The 27,013-nt window shown below is 42.6% G+C and overlaps 3 protein-coding genes and 1 non-coding gene across 8 annotated transcripts; 2 read left to right on the top strand and 2 right to left on the bottom strand.

Moving 5' to 3' along the window:
• Positions 1–5,295: 5,295 nt before the first annotated feature.
• On the top strand, positions 5,296–8,927 carry LOC139377484 (gamma-crystallin M2-like). The gene is made up of 3 exons (XM_071120514.1): positions 5,296–5,349; positions 7,882–8,124; positions 8,599–8,927. Exons 1-3 carry the CDS (start codon positions 5,296–5,298, stop codon positions 8,872–8,874), a joined length of 573 nt encoding a protein of 190 aa, XP_070976615.1. The 3' UTR covers positions 8,875–8,927.
• Positions 8,928–9,548: 621 nt separating this feature from the next.
• On the top strand, positions 9,549–13,800 carry LOC139376503 (gamma-crystallin M2-like). Its single transcript, XM_071119155.1, has 3 exons — positions 9,549–9,578; positions 11,571–11,813; positions 13,165–13,800. The coding sequence occupies exons 1-3, from the start codon at positions 9,570–9,572 to the stop codon at positions 13,438–13,440; spliced, it is 528 nt and encodes a 175-aa protein (XP_070975256.1). The 5' UTR covers positions 9,549–9,569; the 3' UTR covers positions 13,441–13,800.
• Positions 13,801–16,149: 2,349 nt separating this feature from the next.
• LOC139376502 (delta-1-pyrroline-5-carboxylate synthase-like) lies at positions 16,150–25,975 on the bottom strand. Of its 5 annotated transcripts, none has more exons than XM_071119152.1 (18): positions 25,812–25,975; positions 24,857–24,982; positions 23,847–23,998; positions 23,525–23,674; positions 23,193–23,297; positions 22,930–23,082; positions 22,595–22,685; positions 21,877–22,001; positions 21,459–21,603; positions 21,152–21,225; positions 20,963–21,062; positions 20,500–20,720; positions 20,210–20,347; positions 19,707–19,902; positions 19,502–19,623; positions 18,260–18,446; positions 17,581–17,676; positions 16,150–17,497 (listed from the first exon to the last, which is right to left on the bottom strand). In XM_071119152.1, the coding sequence occupies exons 2-18, from the start codon at positions 24,954–24,956 to the stop codon at positions 17,292–17,294; spliced, it is 2,361 nt and encodes a 786-aa protein (XP_070975253.1). In that variant the 5' UTR covers positions 24,957–24,982; positions 25,812–25,975; the 3' UTR covers positions 16,150–17,291. The 5 variants fall into 5 exon arrangements, with proteins under 5 accessions (XP_070975253.1, XP_070975250.1, XP_070975252.1 ...); XM_071119149.1 differs by having other exon boundaries at positions 22,924–23,082; positions 25,280–25,974; XM_071119151.1 differs by having other exon boundaries at positions 22,924–23,082; positions 25,812–25,952.
• LOC139377769 (small nucleolar RNA SNORA15) lies at positions 19,972–20,102 on the bottom strand. Its single transcript, XR_011628240.1, has one exon. It is a non-coding gene; the product is annotated as a small nucleolar RNA SNORA15 (small nucleolar RNA).
• Positions 25,976–27,013: the final 1,038 nt, after the last annotated feature.

Below are 27,013 nucleotides of genomic sequence, written 5' to 3'. Positions count from 1 at the left end.
TTTTTCAAGATGAGTGATGAGAAGAGAATCGTCGTGCCCGTTGGGTATCTCACTATGCCATGCTTCGAATGCAGACAGATGGATTAAAAGTAAGTTTACATTGTAATACTTCTGACAGCCAACTCTCTAGCTGTGTCCACAAATTCTGGACTTCATAACATTGTCAGAAAGCATGGATTATTAAGTCTTTATTAGTGAGTTTCCAAGGATAGGATTCTCCTCTCTACCTCAACCAGGCGAACCGCGTTGAGGGCTATCTTGTTGTTGATGGCAGGCAGGGCATTTTCCAGGGTTGTCACTTTTCCCCCTATCTCACTGAGCTGGGAGTTAATGCCATCTAGTTTGTCGTGGAGTTCTGTATGGTGGGATCTCAGCTCGGGAAATCATTTATTTGACGTGATTCGCAGTTGTTGGGCCTCGGGAAATGGTGAGTCCTCCTGCTCCTGGCTAAAGGCGCTAGCATTTTCTGCGGCTTTTGTTCGAGCCCGGGTAAAAATGTCACGTAATGTCGCCTTTCGTAGCTGCCATTACTTTTTTTGAATAAAGCTAGTGGGTTTTAACTTCAAAGTGGAGGTAAGATTAATATTTGGAAATTACTTGTGTGGGGCACTCAATTTATGCATCTCGTTCAAGGGTCACGTAATCCCCCCCCCCCCTCCTTATTTTTAACCAGATGCAAAATGCTCCTGTTTTGATTAATTTAAAAGTAAATTAGGTCTGCTCTATACCAAGTTAACATACCCCCGATTCTCTTCCTTGATTTCACACCTAGTAGTTTGGTGGATGCAGCTCTCTGTAACCTAGAGGGCAACCTTTGGGCCCATTTCTTCTTTTACATGTTTACTGTAGGATGACAATGTCTGTATTTCTGATTCCTTTGGTAAAGTCTGGGCTCCTGCTCTTTAGGCCAAAGGCAGATGACCTCAGACCTTGTATATTCCAGCTTAGTAAAAGCTTTGCGTTCCATAGTGTCCAGTGTTGCTGTTTCTGTGGTTTAGGTTCGGAGGATTAGGTTTGAGCAGAGTATGCTGAGCATCTGATACATGCCTCTATTGGCAGGACAGAACAGCAGCCTCTGGTAAGACACGGGGCGGGGGCCTATGCATATTTGTAAACAATAGCTAGTGCACGATATCTAAGGGAGTCTCAAGGTTTTTCTCACCTGAGGTAGAGTATTTTATTATGAGCTGTAGACCACTATCTACCAAGATCATCTTATCATCTGTATTTTTCTTAGCTGTCTGCATACCACCACAGACTGAGGCTGGCATTAAAACCGCACTCAATGAGCTGTATTCCGCCATAAGCAAACAGGAAAACGCTCATCCAGAGGTGGCACTCCTATTGACCGGGGACTTTTAGTGCAGGGAAACTTAAATCAGTTTTACCTAATTTCTATCAACATGTTAAATGTGCAACCAGAGGGAAAAAAAATTGAGACCACCTTTACTCCACACAGAGACGCGTACATAGCTCTCCCTCGCCCTCCATTTGGCAAATCTGACCATAACTCTGTCCTCCTGATTCCTGCTTACAATACAAAATTAAAGCAGGAAGCACCAGTGACTCTGTCTATAAAGAAGTGGTCAGATGAAGCAGAAGCTAAACTACAGGACTGTTTTGCTAGCACAGACTGGAATATGTTCTGTGATTCTTCCGATGGCATTGAGGAGTACACCACATCAGTCACTGGCTTTATCAATAAGTGCATCGAGGACATCGTCACCGCAGTGACTATACATACATACCCCAACCAGAAGCCATGGATACAGGCAACATTCGCACTGAGCTAAAGGGTAGAGCTGCCACTTTCAAGGAGCGGGACTCTAACCTGGAAGCGTAAGAAAAATAAATCCCGCTATGCCCTCCGAAGAACCATCAAACAGGCAAGGCGTCAATACTGGACTAAGATCGAATTGTACTACACAGGCTCCGACGCTCGTCGGATGTGGCAGGGCTTGCAAACTATTAAAGACTACAAAGGGAAGCACAGCTGAGAGCTGCCCACTGACACGAGCCTACCAGACAAGCTAAATCACTTCACTCTGAGGCAAGTAACACTGAAACATTTATAAGAGCACCAGCTGTTCCGGGCGACTGTGTGATCACGCTCTCCGCATCCAATGTGAGTAAGATCTTTCAACAGGTCAACTTTCACAAGGCCGCTGGGCCAGACGAATTACCAGGACGTGTCCTCCGAGCATGCACTGATCATCTGGCAAGTGTCTTCACTGACATTTTCAACCTCTCCCTGTCTGAGTCTGTAATACCAACATGTTTCAAGCAGACCACCATAGTCCCTGTGCCCAAGAACACTAAGGTAACCTGCCTGAATGACTACCGACCCTTAGCACTCACGTCTGTAGCCATGAAATGCATTGAAAGGCTGGTCATGGCTCACATCAACACCATTATCCCAGAAACCTTAGACCCACTCAATTTGCATACCGCCCCAACAGATCCACAGATGATGCAATCTCTATTGCACTCCACACTGCCCTTTCCCACCTGGACAAAAGGAACACCTATGTGAGAATGCTATTCATTCATAGCCACTACAGCTCAGCGTTCAACACCATAGTGCCCTCAAAGCTCATCACTAAGCTGCAACTGGATCTTGGACTTCCTGACGGGCCGCCCCCCAGGTGGTAAGGGTAAGTAAAACAACACATCCGCCTCGCTGATCCTCAACACGGGGGCCCCTCAGGGGTGTGTGCTCAGTCTCTTCCTGTACTCCCTGTTTACTCATGACTGCACGGCCAGGCACGACGAGTTTGCTGATGACACAATAGTGGTGGGCCTGATCACCGACAGCGATGAGACGGCTTATAGGGAGGAGGTCAGAGACCTGACTGTGTGGTGCAAGGACAACTTCCTCTCCCTCAATGTGATCAAGACAAAGGAGATGATTGTGGAATACAGGAAAAAGAGGATCGAGCACTTCCCCATTCTCATCGACTGGGCTGTAGTGGAGCAGGTTGAGAGCATCAAGTTCCTTGTCGTCCACATCACCAACAAACTAACATGGTCAAAGCACACCAAGACAGTCATGAAGAGGGCACAAAATAAATATTTGGTATGGCAACTGCTCGGCCTCCGGACGCAAGGCACTACAGAGGGTAGTGCGTACGGTCCAGTACATCACCGGGGACAATCTTCCTGCCATCCAGGACATCTATACTAGGCGGTGTCAGAGGAAGGCTTGAACAATTGTCATAGACTCCAGCCACTCTAGTCATATGCTGTTCTCTCTGCTACCGCACGGCAAGTGGTACTGGAGCGTCAAGTCTAGGTCCAAGAGGCTTCTAAACAGCTTCTACCCCCAAGCCATAAGACTCCTGAACAGCTAATCAAATGGCTACTCAGACTATTTGCATTGCCTCCCCACTTCTGCTGCTACTCTCTGTTATTATCGATGCATAGCCACTTTAATAACTCTACCTACATGTACATAATTACCTCAACACCGGTGCCCCCACACATTGACTCTGTACCGGTACCCCCTTTATATAGCCCCACTATTGTTATTTAATGCAGCTCTTTAATTATTTGTTATTCTTATCTCTTACTATTTTTTATAGGTATTTTCTTAAAACGGCATTGTTGGTTAAGGGCTTGTAAGTAAACATTTCACTGTAAGGTCTACTACACCTGTTGTAGTCGGCGGATGTGTCAAATTACATTTGATTTGAAGGGGTTATATAGGGTGTGGCCAGGGTTTGTTTGTAGGGGTGTCAACTGTTTGGGCACCAGAGTTTATCCACTTTGTGTTTGGAAATAATTTATTTTCATCAATGTATTTCCCATTAGAGTCTAAGCACAATCTCTGGCTTTTGTGTGTCTTCATTGGGTGTTGGGGGGTTGTCAGAGGGGCTATCTGCTGGGTCCTGTGTTGTCTGTCCCACTGTGGTGATGAGGCTGTGGTCCGGGTCTGAGGTGGCTGTTTTACTGGCTTCTCTGGGGCAGTGGCTCTCTCTCTCTCTCTCATATATATATATATATATATATATATATATATATATATATATATATATATATATATATATATTATACACCCAATACCTCAATTTGGTCACATTTTCTACTCTGTTGCCCAAAAACGTAAAAAAAAACACAAAGAAGCCAAACCATCTGATAAATCAGATAAATTACACTGCACAATGTGATAAAAGGATATCAATGAGCTACTTCAGTTGTGGAAAAAGAGAGCTACTTGAAACATTAAATCTATTGAAGCCTATGGGAATTTCAAGGCAATGATTGATTAAAAAAATAAAAGCTTATCAACATGAGTCACATTTGGTTAGAGAAACTACCAGAGTAGCAGGTTTTTGCCCGGGAACCGAAAGGCTATTGTGTTTCAGAAAGCATTGTCTTTCTGCAGAGTTGAAGCAGAAAGAAGCATACAATTTTAGAGAGAGGACATGGGCTCTTTATCCTCATGAAAGGTTAAAGGATGAGACTGACCTTTCTAGCATCAGCTGGGCTTTGGGAACAGAACACACAGGGGCAACTCTTTCTGGCTTTTCCCCTTCCGCTCTGGGGTATGTTTTACAAGCCAAAGACAGAAGTCCAAAGCACTATTGCTTTTCACATAGACTCAGACACACAACTATGCCCTCCTTTTGACACACACACACACCACAGAACACTGTTATCTGTACATGGCATCAGAGTAGGTCTGCAGGCTATGGAAGCAAAAAGAGAACATATCACTCTAGATTACATCAACACAAGAGCTTGATTCAATCAATATCATCAGAATCACTTACACACACACACAGGTCTATGAACAGAACACAACCGAGACTTCGTGACCTGCGATCAGGGAGAGGGAAAACATGAACCCACACCAAAATAAACTCTGATAAACCATTTGCATTTTCATAACATTCTATTACCAACGTTCAATAATCTTTTTCACATCAACCCCAAATATTTGTAGAAGATATGGCTTTGTTTTGTTTACTAGAGAGTACATGAACCGTCTCACCTCCTGTAAACGTTAAAGGTTCTGTTGTTCACACTACATACCTAAAGGCCTTTTGTGTGATGTTTCAATGGGTGCATCACTAGGCCATGGCTGAACAAGGGTCTGTGTACAGAAAACATAGAATGGGGCAGCTATATGGGGTGGATGTTATATATTGTATAGGTAAACTAGCACTTGCAGGGAAAAAGATTAGCCTATGGTTTGAGAGACAATGGGAATGGTCAGTGACGTTTAAAAAGGTAACATCTAGTCACTACGACGCAACAGAGCACTCTTGTCAGTAGAAGAGTATAAAAGGCCCTATGACCCTGTTGGAGGCTACGGTGCCACCATCAAGCCCTCCAACCATGGGAAAGGTATGAGCTAACACACATTTTGGTTACTTGTTTGATGACTGCTGATAAAATTATGTAGAGCACCAAATGCTATCAAGGCGTATAGTGAAGCGATTTGGCAAGTAAGCTACGCATAAGGTTTATGAAGCTGTCAAAGATTTGTCAAAGATTTCAGTCGTGGAACTAATACCAATACATGGAAGGATGCGAGATACTTTTTTCCACAAAATTGTATTACTTGGATTATATATTTAAAAAAATCCCATCTATACTCCATAGGATAAAACAGGAATCCAAAGAAAAGGTCAATTAACCTTAAGGATCGGGAAAAAGGGAACAGGTAACCTCTTTTGATAATGAGGGTAGTTAATATGGATCAGATCCTTTTTTTCAATTTTCGCCTATAATGACATTCCCAAATCTAACTGCCTGTAGCTTAGGACCTGAAGCAAGGATATGCATATTATTGATACCATTTGAAAGGAAACACTGAAGTTTGTGGAAATATGAAATTAATGTAGGATAATATAACACATTAGATCTAGTAAAAGATAATACAAACAAAAAAACATGCGTTTTCAGAAAAATAATTGTTCCGTCATCTTTGAAATGCAAGAGAAAGGCCATAATTTCCCTTACAGGCTGACTACACCGCTCGCGTTGCAAAATGTAGAAATATATATTATTCAATTATTGCACACCCACACTGCTCGCACACGCCAACAAGCGTCTGTGTTGCCAAGGGCTAAAATAGAAGTCAGTTCTATTTCTGACGCAGATCACGCTGCAAGGCCTGCCTCTCCCATCTCCTCATTGGTTTATAGAAGCAGGTACCCACGTGCCATCTCCACATTGGTTATACCCACGTGGGTGACTGAAAGACGAACGAGGTCGGTGGCGGTAATGCACCTTTGTATGAAAGTTGCCAATTGCAATATAAAGTCAAGAGAAGAAAAAGCCTAGGAGGAGAGATGACTAGAAACGATTCGGTTGACCGTTTTATGTGTGGATTAATTGTCGGAGTAGAGGACCTTGTACATTCCAGGTAAAATAACAACTCAATGTTTATATCACAAGACAAATTAGCTAGCAACAGCAAACTAGCTAAATAGGACAAATTAGCTAGCAAGTGCAAGCTATCTAGCTAAATTGCCATAAAGGTTTAATGCTTTTCGACCTGTCCCCAAATTAATGTAATTGGTTCAGAGTTTGTTTTGATATTTTAACCTGCGTGTCGTGATCGCGTTTGGTATGGGGGGACAAAATAAACGTATGCACGATGGCACGCACGATGGCACACACGCGCAGCCGGTTTGGGTTCTGTGTTAGGGGTTTAGGTGGAATTTCGATTTTCGCCACTAGATGGCAGCAGTGTGTGTGCAAAGTTTCAGACTGGTCCTGTGAAGCATTGCAGTACTGCACAATATTTTCTATCAAGTTTGCCCAAATGTGCTGAATTGGTCAATTGATACATTTTGAAGTATAGAGAACATACAAAAATGATACGGTAATACAAAGTTTAAGTTTACATACTCCCAGGAATGTCATACATGATGGATAGTTAGCTTCCCTACAGAAAAAAAAAACACTAACCTTCACACATCTAGATGGCCGGGCGAGGTGGGTGTGTGGCCAGAGACAGCAGGGTTTCAAACTGTTCCTATATTTGAATATAAAAGTTGATTTTATCAAACAAAACAATGCTACCTTTTATCTCTGGGACCTTCAGGATGACAAATCAGAGCAAGATTACTGAATGTAAGTACATTATTTACCGTCAGAGGTGAATGTATCAAACCAGTTGCCGTGATAGAATGTTTTGGTTGTTGTGAACTCTCCTCAAACGATTGCATGGCAATTTTGTCACTGTAATAGCTACTGTAAATTAGACAGTTAGATTAACAGGAATGTAAGCTTTCTGCCCATATAAGACATGTCTATGTCCTGGAAAGTTTGCTGTTACTTACAACGTCATTCTTGTCACATTAACAACCGTCCCGGTATAGGGACACCAATCCCGTAGATCCTTAGATGCAGTCCAGGAGCACAACAAATTCGTAACATATTGTAGAAATTGGATTGGTAACATATCACGGCAATTGTAAAATTTGTATGATATCATAGAAAGCATTTCGTAATATATTACACAAAATGAATGACGTAGTACACAATTGTATGACATTGTACACAAAAAAAAACGTTTGAGAGTGCATCTTTAAAATATTAATGGAGAAAAAACTGCTCTCAAATCTCTGATTTGGGGCACTAACCTATGGAGACCATACTAGTACTAGTATAGTAATGTTGGTTTCTAATTTAAACTGAACTGTTGTGCCTTGCATTAACTTTCTCAAAAGTGAAGTTTCCTGCGTCACTTACATAGTTTACAGCATATATAAAAGGTGCAGTGAAATGTGTCCCCTATTGGCCAATCAACACCACATGCACGAGTACTGCTTTCAGTCAAGCCATTCGCCTTTTACTATCATCATCCTTGACTCAGTCTAAATAACTCTATATATAAACAATTTTATACATTTCTGTTCTTCATAGATTATCTTTTACGAAGGCCACAACTTCCAGGGCCGTCATTATGAGTGCAACAGCGATTGTGCCGACACCTTCAGGCACTTCAACTCCTGTAACTCTATCAGGGTGACCGGCGGTCACTGGGTGGCCTACGAGAAGTCCAACTTCAACGGCTACCAGTACATCCTGAACCAGGGCGAGTACCCAGACTACCACCACTGGATGGGCTTCAACAACTGCATCCGTTCCTGCCAGATGTTCCCCCCCGTAAGTCAATCAAACTGATAGGGTTAACCCTGCCACACATCAAACAGTGCTTTAGAAATCAGCATCAATCACCAGCCTCTTGATGTCATTGATAGATAAGGAGAGGAGTCAAAGCATGAAAGTCTCCGTGGCGAAGTCCACAAGGAGATCCAGTCATTTTTTAAAGGAATGGGCTACACCCCCCCCCCCCCCCCCAAAAAGACTTTTATTCATTTTCATTCTATTCATCATCGCTCAGTGTTTTTGTCAGTTAAGAAAAAATATATTATGCTGCTATTTTAAACAGTTTGACTGAAAATCTGTTTCTAAGGGAAGCAAGTCTCTGGTATTATTCGATGTGTAGAAATGTATGTATGTTTACCTCTGCTTAGTTCACCCAGTGTAAAAAACTCTACTGTGACCCGCTGTGATAATTTTACCCCAAATCCCTTCTTGTCCTCTCTATGCCCGCCGTTTTGTCTCTTCCGCCAACAGTACAGAGGAGCCTACAGGATGAGGATCTACAACAGGCCCGAGATGTCTGGTCACATGATGGAGTTCATGGACGACTGCCCCAACGTGTACGAGCGTTTCCGCCACCGTGACATCTTCTCCTCCAATGTCATGGAAGGCTACTGGGTGTTCTATGAGCACCCCAACTACAGGGGTCGTCAGTATTTCCTCCGCCCCGGCGAGTACAGGGCTTGCAGCGATTGGGGCTGCCACAACCCCATGGTGGGCTCCTTCAGGAGAATGAGGAGTGGCCTGTAAGCTTCTCACCTATGGACTGTAACAGTGATTAAACGTGCTGGTTTTAAAACATGGCTTCTCTGTGTGATTTTCTTTCTATCTCAAATCATTGGAAAAACCAATAGCAAAGTTACCTTGTGTGTTAATAATTAAGTTTCAGCAATTGGCAAGTGTTGGATAAACTGTATGGTTATTAGACAGGGAAATTAGATGCCCTAAAAGTCATCTGCACCCTCATTAAAGGTTTTCTGGACAAATCAGTTGTGAACAAGCATGTCATAAGCACAACCAAATCAACATACAAAATATACTCTTAAGTATATTATTGATTAACTAACTGATTGACTGAATTAACTGCAAATCAGAAACTCATTGCAACACATTCAAATCTATTCAAAAGCTGTTTAGGAGGCCATAGTAATTTTCTGTCTATACATTGCTAACCTCAATGCCAATAAAGGCAGATGTGGCAACTCTTATTGTGGGACTTGGGGAAAGTGCAGTTATAGTATTTTCCACAGAGAAAGAGCGCTTTTGACAGAGACAAAGAGCTGCTGCTGTGGGCCAGTCCTATAGTATTCTGTAGTCTGTAGAGCACATTGTGCTGACGCAACAAAGCTTTGTGCCACAATTTCAAAGCCCTGATCCCTGCAGGGTCTATAAAGAGGTCCAATAACGCTCGCTACCTAGTCCGGTCCGAACTAAACACAGTCACAATGGGAAAGGTAAGCATGAACACACTATGCGTTACACAGGGAAATACAGGAATGAGGCTCAATTAACTATTTTCTATGATAAACCCGTCATCAGAATACGTTTCATATTTAGATTTGCTGGATACTATTATAAATAACTAATTATCTTGCAATTAATGCAGAAATTAATAGCCATTAATGATAATGGGGGATGGGAGATGGTGAATAGAATGTGTCAAAGGCTCAAAACTAATGTGCAAGCATGAGTGGACTGGACAGAGGAGGGCCACACAAATGCCTCAAAGGCAGCGATGTCCCTACATAATGCATGTTTAGCTAGGACAACATACCTATTATTATTAATAATAATCAACTATATGAGCAAAATAGTGTTTGTTTGCTGCTGTTGGTTACTTAGTTGAATCATAACGTTACTGGGGTGAGAGTTGGCACACCTGATTTCTGTTTCTGCTAATTGCACACTGCGGCCTAGCTCTCGAAAACCATTCTTCTCCGTCAGTAGGGTTTTCAGCGGTTACATTCGCGCCACCGTTAGCACCATGTCAACTTCAATTCCGACGTTGTTCCGACGTTGTTTAGAAACGTCAATAATCATCGCTTTCAAACCTTTTTCGAAATATATATGCTGCAATGCCCCTTATCTTTCATATCTGCGAGAAATAATTTTCTAATAATAAAGATACACTCACTGTAGCAGTTTAGCACAGAGCCACAAAATGTGTGTGCCTCCAGTTGACAAACTACAATTCCTCCCAAGTTACACTTACGTGAAATATATATATATTTCGATACTGAAGTAACTTTTTCATAACAGATTAACGTAGCAGGTTAGGAGACTGAAGTTAAGGTTAGGAAAATTACTTTGTATCAAAGTGGCGTGAAAAGAGCGTGTCCCTTGCGCTTCCATACAGGTGTTCGGAGCTCGCTAGATAGCTAATTAGCATAGGTGGTCTTCCGTAAACAAGTGATGTAACGTGAGATATGGCCGTGTGGGAACATTAACCCTAATGGCCCCTTTAAAGGTGTGTAGTAATTGAATATTTTTTGTATCATTATTTCTCGCTGATATGAAAGATATATTCCTTATATTTCCAAAACCGTACCACAAGTGACACGTTTTAAAGTTCAGAATGAGCGTCGGGTAACTTAACAAAACTCCCCCAACCAGCATCTATGAATGGGTTAACTGTGGCCCGACAATACATTGTGCAACACATTATGTAGATTATTCTTGTATTTTAAAATGAACACTTTTGGTATGTTAACACTTTGTAAATTAACAGATGAATTTAATTCACATTTAGACCTATGTGGACTTCAATAAATGCTAGGCGCCTACTTGTGTAAGTAGCGTATCTTTTTACATTTTACAAACGTTTTTCACTTGTTCAGTCTTGCAGTTAAACTCAAAGGAAAACTTTGTTTTTTTCATTAGTCCATTGATGACATAGTCCCCAAATGTTTTGCTTGTCAGCAATAAAATGTTCCAGATATATAACGAAACCAGAAGACGGAAGTAATTTGCCCCTCTTGTCGGGTTCTTTTGCTTGCTTTCTGTTGCCGTTTAAAAATTATTTTACTAAATTGCTGGCATACTTTCTAGCCTATCAAAAACAATGAACATCAAATGGGTCACGTGGTAAAGAGCAGCATCACCACCTGTGACGGGTGAAGTGCACGCAACAAGGAAGCATCACCTGTGGGCAGGGCTTGGGGCCTCAAGGATGTGTGGTTTTTGGGATATGAAAATGAGAAGTGGATCATTTATTATTGGTCCAATAACACTCTCTTCTTAGTCACATGTACTAAAAATATATATTATGATGATAAGCTTGTTTTATTTCAATTATACATCATAAATGGTGTATATTGGAATAGAGTTAATGATAAAAATAATTTGAATGAAAATGGAATTCTGTTTTTATTCTGTGATATGTTGTAAAACATTTCCTCAATATGTGTGTATCATTTTGATTTGAAGTTTCCATCTCTCTCTTCTAGATAATCTTCTACGAGGACAAGAACTTCCAGGGCCGGCACTATGAGTGCAGCAGCGACTGTGCTGAGATGCACAACCACTTCAGCCGCTGTAACTCCATAAAGGTGGACAGTGGCTGTTGGGTGGCCTACGAGAAGCCCAACTACACTGGCTACCAATACATGCTGAACAAGGGCGAGTACCCTGACTACCAGCGATGGGCTGGCTTCAACGACTGCATCCGCTCCTGCCGTATGGTGCCCCCTGTGAGTGTACTACATCAGGTGTCCTCAGTCCCACATAGTTTTCAGTCCCTTGAGTTGAGGGCCGCAGTGTCTACAGATTTTTTCTATCTTAGCATTTACTTCATCATTTTAATTTTTTATTTATTTCACCTTTATTTAACCAGGTAGGCAAGTTGAGAACAAGTTCTCATTTACAATTGCGACCTGGCCAAGATAAAGCAAAGCAGTTCGACAGATACAACGACACAGAGTTACACATGGAGTAAAACAAACATACAGTCAATAATACAGTATAAACAAGTCTATATACAATGTGAGCAAATGAGGTGAGAAGGGAGGTAAAGGCAAAAAAGGCCATGGTGGCGAAGTAAATACAATATAGCAAGTAAAACACTGGAATGGTAGTTTTGCAATGGAAGAATGTGCAAAGTAGAAATAAAAATAATGGGGTGCAAAGGAGCAAAATAAATAAATAAATTAAATACAGTTGGGAAAGAGGTAGTTGTTTGGGCTAAATTATAGGTGGGCTATGTACAGGTGCAGTAATCTGTGAGCTTCTCTGACAGTTGGTGCTTAAAGCGAGTGAGGGAGATAAGTGTTTCCAGTTTTAGAGATTTTTGTAGTTCGTTCCAGTCATTGGCAGCAGAGAACTGGAAGGAGAGGCGGCCAAAGAAAGAATTGGTTTTGGGGGTGACTAGAGAGATATACCTGCTGGAGCGTGTGCTACAGGTGGGAGATGCTATGGTGACCAGCGAGCTGAGATAAGGGGGGACTTTACCTAGCAGGGTCTTGTAGATGGCATGGAGCCAGAGGGTTTGGCGACGAGTATGAAGCGAGGGCCAGCCAACGAGAGCGTACAGGTCGCAATGGTGGGTAGTATATGGGGCTTTGGTGACAAAACGGATTGCACTGTGATAGACTGCATCCAATTTGTTGAGTAGGGTTTTGGAGGCTATTTTGTAAATGACATCGCCAAAGTCGAGGACTGGTAGGATGGTCAGTTTTATAAGGGTATGTTTGGCAGCATGAGTGAAGGATGCTTTGTTGCGAAATAGGAAGCCAATTCTAGATTTAACTTTGGATTGGAGATGTTTGATATGGGTCTGGAAGGAGAGTTTACAGTCTAACCAGACACATCTTGGGTCGAGAATCTTACTGACATTTGGCTGAGACTATGACAAATAGATTCACAAATGCCACCCTATTTTGAACACCTTGTTTCAAAACACATCTTCTTCACAAACGTCATGGTTGAAGTTATGTTTCATTCTCATTATGGAACATTTACATTACCATCTATATATTGTTTGTCAAGTCAACAGTATCATTAACTATATCCATTCTCCATTTTGTCTGTCTTCTTCTTTCCCAGTATCATGGAAACTATAGGATGAAGATCTACGAGCGCTCTGACTTCGGTGGTCAGAACATGGAGGTGATGGAGGACTGCCCCGACCTTCACGAGCGCTTCCACAGCCGAGACATCTCCTCCGCCAACGTCATAGAGGGTTACTGGATCCTCCACGAGCACCCCCACTACAGGGGTCGTCAGTACTTCCTTCGTCCTGGCGAGTACAGGAGGCACAGCGAGTGGGGAAGCTCCAGCCCCACCATCGGCTCCCTGAGACGGGTCACCGAGATCCCCTGAAGGTCAACTGAGACCCCCTCATCCTATCCTAATGCAATCCTATTATAAATCCTGTACTGTACCCCTACCCTTTATTGCTAGCATTGTTTGACTGTTGTGTATCTACTGTGGTGTATCTACTGTGGTCTTCTGACCCTGAAATCACATTAGCGTGATTGGGGTTTTTGGACCAGTTGGTGTTGGGTCTTTGCTGCTTTGCTTAGACTGGGAAAGTAGACCTCGGGGCTCAGGCGATGCTCGTATGGTAACAGTGATGGACTCTCTGGCTTTTGTTGTTACAGAGCAGAATGATGTGCTTTGCCAGTCCTCAACCTCCTGTCCTATTATAAGCAAAATAAATGAAAATTTGATCAAAGTCAACCAAAGGGCCTTTTTTTGTTATTAACCTCTACGACATTGGTGTCCCTAAACCGGGGCAGTTGTTGCTCAATATGCAATAATGTGACTAGAAAACATTGTAAACAACAGCCAATTTTCCGGGACATAGACATGTCTTATATGGGCAGAAAGCTTAAATTCTTGTTCATCTAACTGCAGTGTCCAATTTACAGTAGCTATTACAGCCAAAAAAAGATCATGCTATTGTTTGAGGATAGTGCACAACAACAAAACACTTTTATAATGCAAATGGTTTGATAGATTCACCCCTGAAGGTGCCAGAGATAAAATGTAGTGTAGTTTTGTTTGAAAAAAATCTATTTTTATATTGAAATGTAGGAACTGGGTTCAACAGTTTGACTCCACCGCTGTCTCTGGCTCCATACCCAATTTGGCACATTTGGGCAAACTCCTGGCAGATATTGTGTAGCGATGTAATTATTCACTGAAACTTTGCACACACTGATCTCATATTGTGGACAACATCTATTTTACACCTAAGATCCTATCTCAGTGTATGGCCTTTCTCTTGCATTTCCAAGATGACAGAACAAATATATAGAAAACGCATGTTTTTTGTTTGTATTATCTTTTACCAGATCTAATGTGTTATATTCTCCTACATTAATTTCACATTTCCACAAACTTCAAAGTGTTTCCTTTCAAATGGTATCAAGAATATGCATATCCTTGCTTCAGGTCCTGAGCTACAGGCAGTTAGATTTAGGCAAACATTTAAAAAAGGGTCCGATCCTTCTTAACTACCCTCATTATCAAAAGAGGTTACAGGAACACACTTTTATGCATACTTTTGTTAACGGTAATTCTTTGGAGTTTCAAACATTAGCCATGGAGTTGGATAGCCACAGAGGGAAAAGGTCCAACTCAACCAGTTTCTGCAGACTGATATGAGATCTTTCTCCACCCCCCCCCCCATACACAAAGCAAAATGATCATGGAAACTGATATTATTCTTTGAAGCCGGTTATTAAAGAACAAAAAAAAGGCTATATGAGGATAGGCTTGTAGGAGTTTTTATGAGATCACATGGTACAGAGCAGGCGCTTGGGGTCCATGAAAGAAGCCCGTATTAGACCCACATCACAGGGATAGCGTCAACTCAAAGAGGAAGAGTCAAAGTGTCCTGGTACTAGCCCCGAGCATCAAGCCCTCTCAGAACCAAAAAAACAAAACCACGTTTGCATCCCTGCTCATGCATTTTTCATCAGCCAGAGATACGAAACCCTTTCAGAAATAAATATCAATTATTGAAATTGTTAATTAGACGCCCATAATTGGCAAAGATACACATGAATAAATAACTTTGACCGTTAATTATTGATTCAAAAAAATGTGAAGCTCAGCAGGGAACACTTTTGAGAGTCTCTTAAGATCAAGCAAAATAAGAAATATGAGTTTTGGCCTTGAGTAATGTTCAATTAAAGGACTGTCGACTTTGCAGTAAAAGTCCAGTCATTTGCCCTGCGTCCTCTGATATATGTGGACTCCAATCCCCACGGTCGTCAGTGTGTCAACAGGGTGCAACATGGGATTTGGCACTGCCTAAACGGAGAAACGCCAGAGAAAAGATGACAGGAGATTCACAGGGTGCTTGACGTCTGTCGTAAATGGAAGTTCATGCTGGAGGTCATGATGATGCAGTGATCTCAATCTAGTATCAGCCATGTACATTATGTGCTGTATGTGTTCCAGTATGTTTACCTCTTTATGGTAATGAATTAAAAACGTATAAGAACCTACTAGGCCAAAAGCTACATGATCTCTCTAATAGGCCTAAAGCTGCATGATCCCTCAATTGGCCATTCTAGACCAGCTAAATATTCCTCAACATCCATGTATCAGACTCTCTACCTCTGCAAGTCATTCTTCGCATTACAAATATCAAGCTCCTTCCAAAGAAAGAGTACAAAAAAAGAGTGAGATCTGAGTAGACCCTGTCTATTCTTCATCTATGAACCCTTTGTATTTGTGATGGGAGGCTGATTGAAGGGTAAGTAGTGCATTTTGGAGGATGAATTCTTTATCTGCGAGTAGAAAAACCACAGAAGAATATACTCTGTGATTCCATTATTAGTCTCAGTTCTTTCCCGCTTTCTTTCCTGATAGCTGGATAATTAAACCTCTATAGTATTGTCTTCAATCTTCCATGCCCCACTTACAGCAAAATCCTATTCCCAGATGAGAACCATTAAAAAGTCTTTTTAGACGTTTGTTTTCAGATCAGTATGACTTCTTTGGTGCTAATTTGTTATTTGTGGAAGTAGAAAGAGTGGTGGTATGCATGTAAAATCCCATACAAAATCAATCCAATTCATATTCAACAAAAACTTTTATTCTACAATACGGTCTATGAATGACAAAAAACCTGAACTGATCTGTAGAGTGCGTTACTTGACATCAGATATAAAAGCTCATAGGCTGGAATGTTACAGCGGCACTGTATCTTAAGGCAGTAGTCCCTTGGATGAGATGGGAAGCAGCTTGTCAATTACTGCTCTTGTGTTTGACAGAGGCTCTGGGCACTGTAAATTCCACATTAATAGACAGCATGAAAAAAAAAAGCAAAAGCAGGAGAATAAATCATTTGCATTCAAAAGAAGAACATAAAGTCTTATATATCAAATCTAACTTGAAGGCTTACAAATCAGATCGGGTCAATTTCTTATTCATCAATCTCATATTTTTATGACGAAATACATTTAAGACTTAAATATTGTTTATCCAGTGGTTCATCACTAGTCATTTAACCACATATAAATAAGGATTAGTAGTAATGTTAACAGCAATTCATACAGCACTATATACAATTACACATCAGTACCTTTCCCAAATTAGGTTTAGCCTTAAACCTAGCATAAAAACTGGTTTGGTTATGCACTTGTATCACTTCTAATTAGAGTAAATGTACACGTTAGTCTCTGGTGTGAGACCAAATCAATACTTTCAGGGTAAGGGTCTGACCTGATTGAGCAGCCATTCATAAATGTACAGCACGACAGACCAATCAAAAGGAACTAAAACCAAGTGGGAAACCTTTTGATAGTGATAATTACGCTGATGTAAACTAGCTTAAGCAACAATTCCCATTAGGTGTGCGTCCTGGAGAGCGTATACGCACCTAACTCATCCCTATTGCGTATAATATATTCTAGACCAATTAAGGCCTGAACCAAGGATGTGAGACCTTCTACATTCCAACAGGGTCAATGCTACCAATAATGAGTGTATTCACTGCTTTGTCACAGGAAGGGCCCACGAACAAGCAGTGACTGGAATACTGAGTGAGGTAAGCACCGCAATTAAACTTTTGAGAGCCGAGTTAGAATTAAAAATCGATGTAAACTCTGATCCAGACTGAATGAATAAGACAATGGGAGTGTTTTTTTGGTACCAGGGGATAGCTTTGCTCTCGGGGAAATGGTTGAGCGTGTCTCTTATTCGGAGGTCCTCGGTCAGTCCTCACGCTGGGCAGTCATCTGTCTTGGCTGTGGCTGTGTGACTGGCAGGTTCTCGTGGAGGTACTTCAAGGTGCCGTGTTCAGAAAAGTCTGCTGCGGTGTGACCGTCTCCTCTCAGAACCCACTTGGTGGTGAGGAGACCCTCAAGGCCCACGGGGCCCCGGGCATGGATACGAGCTGTACTGATGCCTACCTCAGCACCTAGAGGGAGTGAGACAGGGAGTGAGTGAGATAGTTGAACAGGAAGTCAGTGATAAAATAATAAAAATAAAAATGATGCATACCCAGTCCGAAGCGGTAGCCATCTGCGAAACGTGAACTGGCATTCCAAAACACACAAGCACTATCCAGCTGCTGCAGGAACTGCTCCGCTGTGTCCTCTGTAAGAATCATCATCACAGCTACCATCATTGTCACTGTCATCATCTCTCAGCTATATTTCCTCTAATGCACACAATGGATCATTCAATTTAGATCAACATATTATACAATCTGTGGCCACTAGATGGTAGAACAAAGACAGAAAATGCTCTGTCCTCTGTATGGAACCAACTCAAAATCTATCTATAATTCAACCCATCTTAGAGATTGTCAGTAAAGTACTCCATCAAAATGTATTATAAAACTTGAGGGGAAAATAACATTCAAGAAACATTCAAGAAGAATATCAATCATATAACTAACTACATATAAATTAATAACAAAGAACCCTTAGCAAAACCTATTTTACATTCAAATCAGTTCTGTCCTCTTCAAAGTAGTCTCATGGGGAGGTTTTACACGAAGCCAAAAAATGCTGTCATTAATTATTAGAGAAAGAGAGGAAGAAAGGGACAAGGGTGGAAAAGAGAGACAGACAGGTCTCTCCTGAAAGAGAGACTAACCTGGGTGAATCAAAGTGAAGACAAAAGAGAGAGAGAGAAACTTCTCACAGCTATTATATAACCAGACAGTCATAGCTACCGTTTTCAGTCACAATGACGTCGGTGTGGGAGCTGCCATATCTGTGGATATGGTCTATAGCCTCCTGCATGCTGTCCACCACCTCGATGCAGCACTCCAGATCCCCGTATTCTGTCCTCAGAGACTTGACCTCAGATGGGCTAAAGGTCAGGTAGGAGGCGAACCTGGGGCCAGCATGAATCTTCACCTAAAGGGGTCACATTGGGAAGGGGGGGGGGTCATCATTACATACGGCGATCGGTCAATTAATCAATCAAATCCGGGAGTTTGCTTGCATCTAGGGTTGGAAAGGGAGGGTATATTACCGGTAACGTTTAAGTTTACCAGTAAACTAGACACAATTTTCACAACATGACAAAGATAATAAAATAAGATGACTTTAAATTTTAAAAAAAAGAATAGAATGACAAAGCTGTAAAACATTATCCTAAATGTAACCCATCAACTTAGTGAATACCATTAGTGTTTAATATGAGGGTTTCAGCATGGAATATCCTTTATATTTGAACATGCTTTCATTTATTTTACGATGTCTATATGTCTTTTGTAAATGTTTAGACGCCAAACCGTTGGCAGTTGTGAAAAGTCAGTAGTTGGAAGAGTTGCAGAAATAATTGCAAATGCTGTCAATGTTGATGAGATTATTTTTTCAATAATCAGGCTATTTTCTCTTTAACCATATGATCTATCTGCTAGAGAGACTCTTAGGCAATATGAACACAGTTTTACAGATCAAGAAAAAAAATGAATATTTTATATGAATAGATTATTTTTTTATTTTTAAAGTTAAGAATATAAATTACCAAAGTTTCCATAGATTGCCATAGATAGATCTGTCATAACGAATCACAACAAAAGTTTTAGTGATACTTGGAAGTCTTTTTGTTATGATTATGATCAATTGGATTGTAAATTGTTAATGTTCATTTTTGTGAATTGGGTTTTAGAAGCATAAACCGTCAACAATGAGACATGAAAAATGCACTTAATCAACATGTTTAAACCCATCCACCTCAATCCAACTTCAGTGAAAGAAAATACATATTTGATTTGAAGTTGTAGTCAAATGTAACCAAACATTCCACCAAATAAGCAGCCAGTCGGTCCTTACTGTATCTTATTTAGCCAAGTGATTTGAACCTGTATTTAAGAGGAGATGAAGAGGAGGATAATATCACTTGTTTATGTCAATGTGTCTGTACCTGCGTATTTGAGTGCGTGTGTATGTGTGTGTGGTCTTACCCGTTCGGTGCGGAGCATGTCTATGATCTGGTCAAACAGAGTGGTCCTGAGGATATCCCTGTGCACCAACAGCGTTTCCATGGCATTGCAGGCCGCAGGGTAGTCACATTTAGAGTCTCTGACTGGAGAGAGAAAACATCAATCAATCACTCCTTCATTGGTAGTAAATTAAAATGTGTGTGTCTGCGCGTATTTTCCCACTGACCGATCTTGATGACCTTGTCGATGGCGGCCTCCGAGTCGACGTAGATGTGGCAGATGCCCTCACTGTGGCCCAGCACTGGGATGCTCTTGGCTGCTCTCTGGATGTTCCTGACCAGCGCAGACGAGCCTCGCGGGATGATCAGGTCTATCATCTTATCTAGTCTACACAGGTCCTCCACCTCCTCACGGGTACTCACCTGGAGCACGCAAAATAAACCCTACTGCATTCTGGGATTTCTTTTTTCTATAGGGGGAATACACTGCTACGTTGTATTCAATTCTCCGCTGAGTACGTACAGGACAGCACTCACCTTAGGAAAGGAGGAATGAAAGGATTCTTTTGGATGGTGTCTGACTATATTTACTACTGGCAGAGTAACACAGAATTCACTCATACCTAGTGTTCCACGATTTCGAATACTATGATTTCAGTATAAATTATTGTATTTAAATATCTTCCATGCCGTTTTTCTTAAATGGGATGTTTTTTCCAGCTATGATTACCAGCTGTACAGCCTCTTTGACCCCGTGGATGTCCAGTGCTTCCTGGGTCAGCTCATGTAAGACGCGGTTGGTGTTGGCTGCTTCCTTACCCCCCTTCGCCAGCAGAGCATTACCGCTGGCTATGGCTAGAGCTGATACCTACACACAAATGAGAACAATAGCCTTTTACCCACAGAATTGCATAACCACCAGCACGAACACCACCCCACGTTACCAAAAGATGGTCCACGATGCACAAGCACAACTCTCACACACATAGACGAGCCCAAACGCACACACAAACACATTACCTGCGGCAAGCAGTCGGGGCGGGCCTCGAAGATGACCAGAAGTACTCCTATGGGCACAGTGATCTGCTCCAGCTCTAAGTTGTGGGCTACTCTTGTCCTGCGCAGGACTCTGCCCACACTGTCCTGAGAGGCCACGGCTATCTGTCTCAGCCCTATAGCCAGGCTATTTAGCTTGGCCGGGGACAGGCTCAGACGATTGAGCAGGGCTGACGACAACTGGCCTGATAGGAGGATGGAGAACACATAGAAATTAAATGTAGTTGAAAACCCCTGACTATCCCTTCAACTACTCAAGTGATGCTCTTATACACCTTCAAATGCAACAGCACCCTCAAATGATCAACATCCTATCACAGTCACACAACGGGATGTTGGTAAGTAAAACGCCCTGACGAGTAGGACCTGTTTTGACAAACACCATCGATTCAATCAGAGAGAAGATGGACGTGACGGGAATAGTTACCCGCATTGGCTGCTAGGTCCATGTCCGTCTTGTTGGCAGCAAGGATCTCCTCCTTCTTCTCAACCAGCAGGTCTGCCAGGTGACAGATGATCGCGCCTCTCTGGGGTGGGAACGATTCATTAAAGATTCAACTAACCACAGACATACCTGGGATCACGTATACTATATAACTGTGTATGAGTGTCTGACCTGGTCCGGGTGCAGGGCTGCCAGGGTTCTGCCGGAGTTCCGGGCCATCTCAGTCTGCTGCTCCACGGTGGGGCCTGGAGATGGACACAATACCGCGGATGAGATGACAACAGATACAAAACAGCAAAAGGGACTATTGGACATGAGCATGCGTGATCATAATCCTAATCGTCTTCATAAGAAGTACAATCATCATGATCCTCACCATGATTATCACCATTATGCTCATTATTGTCATAATCATCATCATTCTAATAACCTTCATCGTCGGTGTCCGTCCCAAAGAGATGACCCCAGAAGAACTCACCGGCAGGTTTGACCTCGGAGAAGAAGGTGCCCACTTTCTTGCCCTCCACGATGTCAGTGATCACGTGACCCGTCACCTTGGGGTGGGTGCCGTTGGCGATGACTACTGACGTGCCCCCCTGTAAGGCCCACAGGGCAGCCTTTACCTGAGGGTAGAGGTGGGATACACGTAGGCTATTTGAATTCCCCACTTGTTTCTCAAGTAAGGATTTGGCCCCAAATGGAAAGACTTGCACTGCGGGTTGATGCCAAATATCACTCTGACACACAGAGTTCCAAAGTCTGTAACTAATTACAAAGACTTTCTTAAAACCTGATTACAGATGTGTAGTCCTCAACTCTTACATGTAGTCCTCAACTCTTACATGTATTGAACGACACAGTTTTCTATTCTAATCTACTCGTGTCTTTGTAATTACCTTTGCCTCCATGCCTCCTAAACCCACCCTGGATTTTGTCCCATAGGTGATCGACTGCTGGTCGCCAGGGTAGAAGATGTCAATGAGTTTGGCGTCATCCGATCCAGGAGGGCTGTCGTACAGTCCTACAAGAGATAGGAGGTAACTATGGTTACATGATTGTTTCCTGTGGTGCTAGCCTAACATGCACAAAGATTACCTCCCTGCCCAATCCATCAGTGATTTCCAAATACAACCAGGGTCGTGTTTATTAGGGTACTTAATGGAAGACATTTAAAAAAAGTTCTGACAGAAAACAAAAATGAGTGTTTCCTATTGTACAAGTTCAGGTAGTCACGGCCAGTTTAAGTCTGTTTTCTTCCATTCAGTGCCTAATGAACACAACCAAAAGGACCTGAGGGGGTATACCCACGAAGTAGGATAAACAACTACTGATTTCTGGTTCATTAAGAAAGCTAAACTTGGATACGTGTTTTTAGTTGAGTCAATAAGATCATGCCCATTTCAAGCTTACTGTATCTTTCAAAAAAAAAGTTATTTCATAGTACTTAGGAAAGTTAGCTGGCTAACTCCTTGATCCTACTTTGCAGTATACCCCTCTGTAGTTCCCCCTCTTACAGTAATGCTCCTTAATTACCGTGTATTGTTTTGAGCCAGAGCGCAGGCAGATGGCGCATTACCTAATGGGTGTTAATGTGTAGCTGTGTTAGCAATCTACCTTCTACGTCAGAGAGAGCAATGAGCAGGTCTGCCTTCATCTCCACAGCCAGGCGTGCAGCCAGACTGTCATTGTCCTTTATACTGATGACCTAACGTGGAGGAAAACACTGACTAAGTCTCACAGAAAGACATCGAAAAAGATCGGGGTAAAGTAATAGAGTGTTGTCAGTCGAAATTGAGGTCAGCGTAAAAGAAAAGGTGCGATTGAGCGAGCCGGTGAAGAGTACCAGCCGTATGGTAGTATGCTAGCTGCTAACACTACACCGCTATACACACCCCTCGCCCCTGTCCTGCCCTCTCCGGACCACCCCTGTGCTCTGTACCCACGTTTACCCCCTGGAGGTCGCTGTTGGGCTCGGGCGGGGGCACCACGGCGTCGTTGGTGTTGATGATTGGCACAATGTTCATGCGGAGCAGCTCCTGTAATGTGCTGTTTAGGTTCTGCCGCTTCTGGTCGTCGTGGAAGTCCAAGTTTGTAACCAGTACCTGGGATTAAATCAGAGCAAATCCTGTTTTTCGATTCAATACAACTTTATTGAGAGGTAATTGTCCTGGGTAACAGTGTGAATTCAAATACATAGAGAAAGTGTGCATACCTGTGCAGTGCATGTGCTGTACTGGGTGAACATGGCCTCATACAAGGCCATCAGGCCACTCTGTCCGGCTGCCGCACAGGCCCGTGCCTCCAGAACAGGTACTGACTGAAACCGACAGATAGATTGAGAGAGAAAGGAATGATATGAATAGATTTGTTTTATAATAAAGTTGATTTCACCATATTTTGGAGCAGTTTGTATAAGACTTGGGTCTCAGAAAGGAGTGCTAATCTTTCCATATAAGCTTATTCATTATGATCGAAAAGGCAAAAACTGATCCTAGATCAGCACTCCTATTCAGAGGCTTTGTGGATAATGGGCCCTGGTCTCACCATATCTTTGAGCTGGTTCTGTCCAGAGTGCAGGGCCTGTCTGACACTCTGGGACAGCAGGATCTCGTGCCTCAGTCTCTGTTTGCCGAAGGCCACCGCCCCACTGGTGACGATCATCATCTCTCTGCCCTGGTTCTGTAGCATGGCAACCTGCAACCAAACACAAACTATCTCAGTGACCCGCATTTAAAGCCTCTCAAGTAGCCTTGCAACAACGAATAAACTACAGTAAGCAGACAGCTGTTAAAATACAAGCTTTAAGCCATGTCTTGAGTGAAGGTCCTGTTCTCCCATCAGCCTTTTTACCTTTGACCTTCCTCACCTGCTCCACGACGGAGGCCAGCCTGCCCAGCGCCAGGCCGCACTCGTCACCCCGGGTTACCACGGCGCTTCCCAGTTTGACCACAATCCTCTTGGCCTGGCGCAGCTCCCCACGATGAGCAAAGGAGTTACCGTTGGCACGCGCCAGGGACACTGAAAGAATACAAGTTACTAACCTGCCTTATGGTGGTGCCAATCTGAAGCACTGGTCGATCACTTTATAAAATGTATGCTTATGGCTTCCCTTGTTTAACTTGAGGCAATGTTCATAAACACTGTGCCTAACCAGCATTAGCGCACACACACATCAGTACATCTCCTACCAGTATGATCATGTGGTAAGTGGGTGTAAGCTGGGTTCGGTTTTGTTCCATCATTGATTATATAAAGAGTTTGACAAACAGAGCAGCCAGGACCCCCTCACCCCCCTCCTAAATTCCCTGGTATCCACGGAGATGAAAAACGCAGGGTGCAAACTGCCACATCAGCACGGCAACCGGCAAAGCCATCGCTGACTGCACACATCTCTCCACTAAAGTGCAGTCAACCGCGTGCGTGAGTGAGTGTGAGAGTCAAAGTCTGGGGTAACAGAAACAAAGAGAGAGGATGGCCAGAAAGGGATAGGCCTCCATTATCTTGATGCAATCAACCTGGTTTATCCTGCAACAGGAGGATAAACAAGTATGCACAGGTATGCAAGATGATAGCATTAAACGATTAGGACTTGATACATTTAGGAAACTAGACTATCCTTCTTGCGTGAGGGAAGAAACCAAACAAATACATCACTGGCTTGTGGTCCCATACATATGCTATGCAGTTATCATGCCATTACTAAAATCTCAAGCTACAGAAACTATTGAAAATCACTGGAATAATAGCCTACTATTTTCTAAATGTATCCTACATAGATATCTATACCGCTCCTCAATCGCTGGTGTAGCCTACTGTATTGTATGCATGCATGTGTGTGGGTATGTGAATGTATGCATGTTTGCCAGTCCCACTTGCCTTGTGTCAGTGGTTTAGCAAGACGAGGGCAGATGATGGTGCTTCGAGTCCTAGGGCCCAAGGGGAGCCCAGCACACAGAGACAGCCTCTGTAGCAGCATGGTCAACTGACCCGCACTTCCAACAGCTAGAGAGGAGAGAGAATCATTTAATCACTATCAAAATGTTCAATGTTCCAAGTTCTCTTTTTTTCATTTTTTGCACTTGAAGAATTCAAATCACAGTTCAACATTTAAAAGTCACAAAAGGATTACATTTTTTGTAGGCCGTCATTGTAAATTAGAAATTGTTCTTAACTGACTTGCATAATTAAATAAAAGGTTATATAGTTTTACACATACATACATACATACATACATACATATATATAAAACGGCATAATGTCAGTATTTTTTGCATTTGGATAAGGAACAGAAAAACTAACAGTAATACTTGCTTAATCTCCAAGTCCTGTTTGTCTGTTATGCAGCCACGTCTATCAAGCCCATCTCGTTTAAAAAAAGGACTACTCTCCAACCTTTCTATTCCACATTCCATACAGTATAAACAAGGCCTGCCCTCAACCAATAGGAGAGCTGAATCCGGTCTAAATCACAGAAACTCCTCCCTTTCATGTGCTTTTATTTTGCTGATGAAACCAGCCCTGCTCCTTGCAGGGTCACTTATTATGTGCCCCTTATTGGGGGAAAAAAAGGCAGAGCAACACATGTCGGTGTTTTCTTAAGAATGACAGATGATAGTTCAAACAAAACATATCACCCACTCAAAGCTGTCATTGTCAACAACTTGTCACTGAGTAGCCCAAGACAGACTGATCTGTATCATGCTCAGGCAGCAGAGGCTCCGGCACCACCACATGGCTGTTCCAGCATAAGCAGCTATCGGTACCGTTAGCTAGCTAGCTAACGTTACTTACTATACAGGTCAGGTGGCTATGTGTGCATTCACTCACTCACCACCAGAATTCGTTGCAAATTCTTGCTAAACTTCAACCGCCACAACACACTCACACGTTACAGTATGCGCGCAGTGATTTAGTTGATGGAAATTACAGGTGTTCTCTTCTCTTTCGGGCCGGTGAGAGGGAAGCAATAACAGTTGAGGGGGAGGCATTGGGAACGAATAGCTTGGCGTAAACGGAAGTTACAGAGCCATACACCTAGCGCAGTGATTGGTCAGAAATCAGCTGTACGCAAAGACTGGGCGCGTTCCAGGTTATCTTCATTTGAACCACCACCCCCTCACATCTCACACGTTATATTTTTTTACCCTAGCACAACACAGCCGTTTCAATGAATCAACTCATCATCAAGCTTTGATTATTTGAATCCAATCAAATTGTATTAGTCACATGAGCCGAATACAACAGGTGTAGTAGACCTTACAGTGAAAATCTTACTTACAAGCCACTAACCAACAATGCAGTTTAAGTTTATAATTTTTTAAATCAAAGTAACAAGTAGTTAAAGAGCAACAGTAAAATAACAATAGTGAGACTATATACAGGGGTACCCTGGTCGAGGTAATTGAGGTAATATGTACATGTAGGTAGAATTAGCAGCGGTGTAAAGGGGGGGAGGCATAAGCATACATTTTATAAAGTGCTCGATCAATGCTTCAGATTGGCACCACCATAAGGCAGGGTAGTAACTTGTATTCTTTCAGTGTCCCTGGCACGTGCCAACGGTAACTCCTTTGCTCATCGTGGGGAGCTGCGCCAGGCCAAGAGGATTGTGGTCAAACTGGGAAGCGCCGTGGTAACCCGGGGTGACGAGTGCGGCCTGGCGCTGGGCAGGCTGGCCTCCGTCGTGGAGCAGGTGAAAAAGGTCAAAGGTTCAGCAGTCTTATGTAGAACCTTTTGACGATCTGAGAACCCATGCCAAATCTTTTCAATCTCCTGAGGAAGAATAGGTTTTGTCGTGCCCTCCTCACGACTGTCTTGGTGTGCTTGGACCATGTTAGTTTGTTGGTGATGTGGACATCAAGAAACTTGAAACTCTCAACCTGCTCCACTACAGCCCCATCGATGAGAATGGGGGTGTGCCTGGGCCTCCTTTTTCTGTATTCCAATCATCTTCTTTGTCTTAATAACGTTGAGGGATATGTTGTTGTCCTGGCACCACACAGCGGCAGGTCTCTGACCTCCTCCCTATAGGCT

Source organism: Oncorhynchus clarkii, chromosome 20, assembly GCF_045791955.1.
Source record: "Oncorhynchus clarkii lewisi isolate Uvic-CL-2024 chromosome 20, UVic_Ocla_1.0, whole genome shotgun sequence".
In the NCBI taxonomy this organism is placed as follows: domain Eukaryota; kingdom Metazoa; phylum Chordata; class Actinopteri; order Salmoniformes; family Salmonidae; genus Oncorhynchus; species Oncorhynchus clarkii.
The sequence above is the reverse complement of the archived record's forward strand: the minus strand, read 5'-3'. Positions and strand labels throughout refer to the sequence as shown.

What these genes read in the sequence shown, in the direction of transcription:
- LOC139377484 (XM_071120514.1), top strand. Translation starts at nt 5,296, where the DNA reads ATGACCCTGTTGGAGGCTACGGTGCCACCATCAAGCCCTCCAACCATG. An exon ending in GCCCTCCAACCATGGGAAAG is followed by an intron (nt 5,350 to 7,881) that starts GTATGAGCTAAC and finishes TGTTCTTCATAG; the next exon opens with ATTATCTTTTACGAAGGCCA. An exon ending in CCTGCCAGATGTTCCCCCCC is followed by an intron (nt 8,125 to 8,598) that starts GTAAGTCAATCA and finishes TTCCGCCAACAG; the next exon opens with TACAGAGGAGCCTACAGGAT.
- LOC139376503 (XM_071119155.1), top strand. An exon ending in CCTGCCGTATGGTGCCCCCT is followed by an intron (nt 11,814 to 13,164) that starts GTGAGTGTACTA and finishes CTTCTTTCCCAG; the next exon opens with TATCATGGAAACTATAGGAT.
- LOC139376502 (XM_071119149.1), bottom strand. Translation starts at nt 24,956, where the DNA reads ATGCTGCTACAGAGGCTGTCTCTGTGTGCTGGGCTCCCCTTGGGCCCT. An exon ending in CTCCGAGGTCAAACCTGCCG is followed by an intron (nt 21,226 to 21,458) that starts GTGAGTTCTTCT and finishes GTCCATCTCCAG; the next exon opens with GCCCCACCGTGGAGCAGCAG. An exon ending in CAGCCCTGCACCCGGACCAG is followed by an intron (nt 21,063 to 21,151) that starts GTCAGACACTCA and finishes TTCCCACCCCAG; the next exon opens with AGAGGCGCGATCATCTGTCA.